General features: G+C 37.9%; 1 protein-coding gene across 1 annotated transcript in view; it reads right to left on the bottom strand.

The window, feature by feature from the left end:
* Positions 1-538: 538 nt before the first annotated feature.
* Positions 539-6,000, bottom strand: part of wdfy2 (WD repeat and FYVE domain containing 2) — a 95,923-nt gene continuing 90,461 nt past the window's right edge. Inside the window, exon 12 of the mRNA XM_039745223.1 lies at positions 539-2,615. Coding sequence (XP_039601157.1) covers positions 2,586-2,615 — 30 coding nt within the window. The 3' untranslated portion in view covers positions 539-2,585. The remainder of the gene's footprint in view (positions 2,616-6,000) is intronic.

The following is a 6,000-nucleotide window of genomic DNA, read 5'->3' as shown; positions in this document are numbered from 1 at the left end:
GGCTATCCACTCATTTAACATTACAGAACAATTCTAATTCAAAAAATATCAGTTTATTCAATATGCTGTACGGTACATCAACAGCTTGTGAGCTTTCCTTTCATGTTATTAAAAATAATATATTTTCTACTGCTTTGGTGTGACAGTATTTAAGTGTGTTACCATTTAAAGACTTTACTAATAGTTGATCTGCCTGGTCAGCTGCTGGGAAGAAGAAGTTTAGAAAATTATGTCAGCCAGTTTTAGTTGATGTGGAAGATTACACATAATAAGAGCTAGAAGTCTGTACTCCTGTGAAAATCCTGCTGTTCCTGATTCAAGACTTTGATATCACATAACTAAATATTTAGTATAAGAGTTTTAAGCAGATGTGGACAGTTAGACTGTTCATGTGGCCAAGAGGTGGCCTCCACAGCATAGATGAACCTGTGAGAATATTTATTTTTGTAAAATAAATACACTGAACAGTATTGTAATTGATAATGTTTCACTGTAAAACCACATACAGTAGGAAAAGAAGAAAAAGATACCATGCAAATATCTATGACACAGTGGAATTTTAGTTTTTTTTTAAAGCAAGTTTTCAAAGGAATTATTACAGGCATTCTGGTGCATATACATAGCAGCTTGTAAAGGTAGATGAACAATACTGATTATTGGTTGTAGTGTTTTATTATCCATCATTGATTCTGTCGTTTTAATAATTCACCTAGGCTATTCTGTTGTTTTAATAATCCACGTAGGTTATGTGCTCAATATATTTGCATTTTGGAGGGGGTAAAAAGGAATGCATCGGCAAGGGATGAAATTGTTGTAGGAGTTGGAGAAAGTGGACAGGAGTGGGGTGGAAGTTTGTCAGGAGTGTCTGGATCAAAAAAATCAATAACATGTGGAAATATAGTAATTGTTACCACTGTTTTACAACATTACTGCATCACAGTTTTAAGGATTTGTACCACTGTGTACTGGACAAAGTGGGTATAAATAATGAATGACTGCCTTCCTACCAATACTACCATTTACTCACTAATCCATTACTGATCCATCACACCTGGTAATGATGCATCTAACTTTCCACAAAATACCATTTGGGGATATTCTAGAAGACTTTACCAAGACGCATAGGACTCAGCCCCTTTGTATACATGGAAAGATTCATGATTATTTTCAAAACATTAAGCAGCAGAAATAAAACAGATTTGGGTGATGATGTATTGTTATTTTAAAGGTTCAAGTCTACATCTTAGTACCAATAATACTCTTCATCAGCCATTAAGTGCTAAAGGTTTGCAGTGTAAAATACATGTAATTTATACAGTATGTTATGTTATTTACACATTTTTCAAGAGTGCAGGTCCATTTGGGTCAGACTATAAACACTTCTATACATTTCTGAAATTGCTGTCTGTTACAAAATTATGGGGAGACTGCGCCAATTAAAGCAGTATCAGGCTCATGGCAGGAACCAAATCAGGATGAAATCCATCACACGGCACACTCACATGTACTCATACTGACCAATTAGAATTAGGCAATCTGATAGCATGCCCTCAAATGGTGGGAGGAAATTGGAGCACAAAGAAGGCACTACAAATAGGAATCAAGCTGGAGTCAGACGTCACCTGCTGACTGCACAGTCAGTATCTAGATTATAAATTCAACCTACAAATCAGTAAAGAAATAAAAAGCAGTTTGCAATTCAAAACGTTTTTTTCAGCTTACGTTTTTATCACACTATGTGGTTCCTTTTCATGTCCCCATTCAAGTTTGTTTTAGATTTTAAAATATATTTTATACAGGCAAAAGCAACAGAATAAAAAGTGCAGTGTCTTAATAAAAATACTTTGCACAAATTTTCCAAGAAGAATTTAAATATCCATGTATCAATAAATACTTCAGTGTTTATTCTGTCGAAGTTTGTACCATAGTTTAGCCCTTTTTTCTCTGTTGTTGAGCAGCGATTTTTTTGGGTCTGCAGGACTCTCCACTTCATGTGTGGCTGTTAAAAAGAAGCACTGTGAGAGGCAGTGCAGCTTGTTGAGTTGCTGCTTGAGATGGCATTAGCATGCAATGATGAGTTAATTTTCAGTGGCTGAGTATCAGTGATTTATACAGATTGGTTAAAAGTATTCAGAAAAAAAAACTGAAACTGGAAAATTAGGGTTTCACGTCACACTTTGATTATTTTCCATGGTGGAATGTCCTTTGTTCCAATAGGAGGCAGTAAAAAAGCACCTCACTGGTAAAAGTACAGACAGAAAGAAGGAAAGAAAAAATAAACTTCTGAAGCACATGTCCAGTCCTGTCACAGGAACGTTAGTGGAGATGGCACCTGCTTTTGCAATGTCAGGAAAACACACCTCGAAATATCCAGGCTAAACATGATTGGCAAGCACTAGCCACCAACTTGGGACATGCCTGCTCTGCCTTGGCCCTCTTTGCAAACTTGGTCTGCCTTTTGCAAGCCGAGAAGTCGTCACACTCCCTAGTTGAAAGTTTTCCTCCTTTTCTCTTAAAAAAATGCACTGTCCAAGTGTGGATATACTATTGTGTAGAAAATTTCATCTCTGGTCTTCTGATTTTCCTCATGATACCACTGGCGTCATATCCCAAAGCTGCAAAGGAGACAGAGAATAATGTGAGATAAATGCACTGACAGGAGGCTAAGCAAATTGATCTGTACCATGGTGCTCTCTCACATACCAGTCTCAATAGTGCAATAGTTATTTATTCTTTCCAGTATTTAAATAATGTGCAGTAACCCAGTAGTGTAATAGTTATTATTCTTTCCATATGTATATAGCATCGCAGAACTTTTTTGCAACTTTTTGCACCATTTGTTTATTTACTTGTGTTCTACATATACTGTATGTCTGCACCGAAGGAGCTGCTTTTAATCTCATTGTACATGTGTATAGTGACAATAAAAAGCATTCTATTCAGTCAGAGGCGGAGTGGTGGCTCTGAGGCTAGGGATCTGCGCTGGCAATCGGAAAGTTACCAGTTCAAATCCCGTAAATGCTAAAAGGGACTGTTGGGTCCTTGAGCAAGGCCCTTAATCTGCAATTGCTGAGCACTTTGAGTAGTGAGAAAGACGCTATATAAATGCAAACAATTATTATTATTATTACATTAGAAAGTTTCTGAAGTTCTGAGGCTTCAGCTAGTGGCCTACTTGGCAATCTCCATTTATTGATAACAGCAAGACTGTTGAGGAAAAGCTTAATGGATGTCACTGCATTTATTGAAACTGAATGTCTCTAAAGAGTTAAGAGTTCCACTTCATTTCATTTTCACTGATGTTCATCTGCTCACCATTCCAGTTCTATTGTTTAGGATTATGACTTCCTGCCTTATTCACTACCAATGCTATACATCTACAGTGGATGAGCCTTAAATTCATGAATATCCGAACACTGGCTGAAATCCTGCCACTGTCAGTTAGCTGACAGACTGTCAGTGCACTATAACTCCAAATCCCAGTGTTGCCTCACTGGTTGACACACTTTAACGGGACCTCACACCTGTTTTATTTGATCCATATAATGTTCTGTTGTAGTATTACACTGTTCATGAAAATGAATGACAGACACTTGCTGCCTCACGGTTCCAGGAATCTTAGTTTAAATCCTATTACCTAATCATTGTGTTTGTGGAGTTTGCATTATTTTTTAAAAATAATATTCCACATCTCTAAGATGTGCATTGTTAGGTTGTGATGACCTGGGTGCCCGCCGCCTTGGCATATTCTGTCTCCTGGGACACTGATATTCATGAACCATGATGGACTTGGATAATGAAGACACAAATCAGTTACTGGTGCAAAGTGCTTTGTGTGTTTATTAAAACCAAATGGAGTGTCCAAAATCTTCCAATAAATAATTCATAAAAGCAGTGTTTTGGTGAAGATAAAAACCAACACATTAGTCCAATAAATATGTTGAAACCAGGTATAAAAATTAAGTCAGAATCATTACTTTCCTCTCCAGTACTTCTCTGTCTCACACATTGGGTGTCCTTACCTGAGCTGAGGCACTGACAAATGCGGCCCCTCTTCCAGCTTTCATCCTAGCCACCTCAGCTAGAGACTGCTGATAATTTCAGAGCCCAAGTCCGTCACCCTACCACCAACCCTCAGCATTTGCAAGTGACCCTTGGAGCAGTCAGCTGCTGTTGCGCCTCCTATTGCTCAACAGTAGTGCCCTGTCCCTGGAGTGCCCTTCTTTTCACAAGCCCACCTGACCTCCTTGCCTCCTCTTCTCTGCACTGACATTATCACACGATTCTGCACTTTCTCTTTTGGGTTTTCTCATTTCTGAATTTCATTATTCTTCTCATTCTATACTCAAGACTATTTTTATTATTGTGAGTATAGGTGCTTTTGTTAACAACCCATGGAGTGTAAATGAGGAATGGCTGGGGTGACCACACTTGCTATTGAATGAGCAATTAGCCAGTTTCACCATTAAATAATCTGGGGACGCATGACTTTCCACCATCAGCACCTGCACCCACAAAGCCTTAGCCACACAATTAAAAAAAAAAGACCTTGCACTGCCATAGACCCTGACATGTTGCATCACGTAGGTTAATTGTCAGATTCAAGCGGTATGTCTGTTTTTGGGAGTCATATGGTGGACTGATTCCCTGCCTAGAGCATGGCGTTGATATGATATATTTCAGCTGCTCACCACTCCATAATAAAAAATATGAGTGGAGAACATGGACAGGATGTTCATAAGCATTACATGCAGTCAGTAGTGCTGTAGAAAACCCAGGTTGGTTCACCATGCTTTGTATGATTAGGTAGTAATACAAAAATAATTAAACATTTTTTTGCATATAGTGAACCTTCTACCTAAATTTTTGTTATCCAGACCATGTTAAAATGGAGTGGATGTGTTATTACATAAGAACAACCAATTTCCGGACATTTTCTACCCATTAATTAAATCTTTTCAGAATGTGGCTGGCTTGAGGTAGTTGAAATTTGGATTTAACACCAACCTGAAAATATATGTACTGTATATTTTTGCTTATGTTGTGTGATGTTAATTTTTATGCTATAATTGTAATTGCTATATAGCATGCTATGGAAAGTGCATTTAATAGGAACAAATTGATTTTGTTGTGGAATTACAAAAACAATTCATCCCAGGAAAACATTTTCACTATGGTATCTGTCCAGGGACACCTGGGTCACGAAACCCATGACATTTAGATTAGAAAGGCCTTCTGAAGCTCCTTTTATGCCATGAGCAATAGGAGAACTCCTACACTAGTTCATGCAGGGAGTAACTCTAAGCACTGCAAGCAGAATGCTTCCTTGTGATATCAACTGAGCTTTCTCTCACATGGCTCCCACTTTTTGCACAGCACCATCACTCCACCTTATACATTCACAGTGCAGATGCTGCCAACTTCACCAAGTGCTTTGTTGGGGAATCGCACCATGATCCATCCCAGTCCTGATATTGAGCTCTTTCACCTGGTCACTGACAGTTGAAAGCCACGAAACAACAAAGTTTGAATTACATAGAGCCTCAGAAGCAACTCCTTTACACTGCTTCCAGAGGAATTCCAGCTACCACAATCCCAAATTGAACTAATCAAATTTGGGAAATGGATGGACCGATGGAGCAATTTTGAACTGCTGTTTTTACCATAAACCTTTGCAATCATTTAGTGTGGCCTAGCTGCAAAACATTGGGAGTGCAACATAAAAGACTACAGACTGAATTGCTTTGAACTAACTTTATGTGTCAACCAAGGAAGCCTATTCATATTGTCTAGTTGCAAACAAACAAATATATTCACAATTGTAATGTGCTATTTTACTTGGTTTTGATAAATAAGTGTTAATTTAAAAATAAATTAGAATATCAGTAACTATTTTCACAGAAGCTACTGTACATTATGGTATGTCATCCTGGTGAAACTAAAGTAGGGTTTTACTGTGAATATATCCTAAACACTTAGGATATCTAGAATCTACTTAGG

Source organism: Polypterus senegalus, chromosome 2 (genome assembly GCF_016835505.1).
Source record: "Polypterus senegalus isolate Bchr_013 chromosome 2, ASM1683550v1, whole genome shotgun sequence".
NCBI lineage: Eukaryota > Metazoa > Chordata > Cladistia > Polypteriformes > Polypteridae > Polypterus > Polypterus senegalus.
The sequence above is the reverse complement of the archived record's forward strand: the minus strand, read 5'-3'. Positions and strand labels throughout refer to the sequence as shown.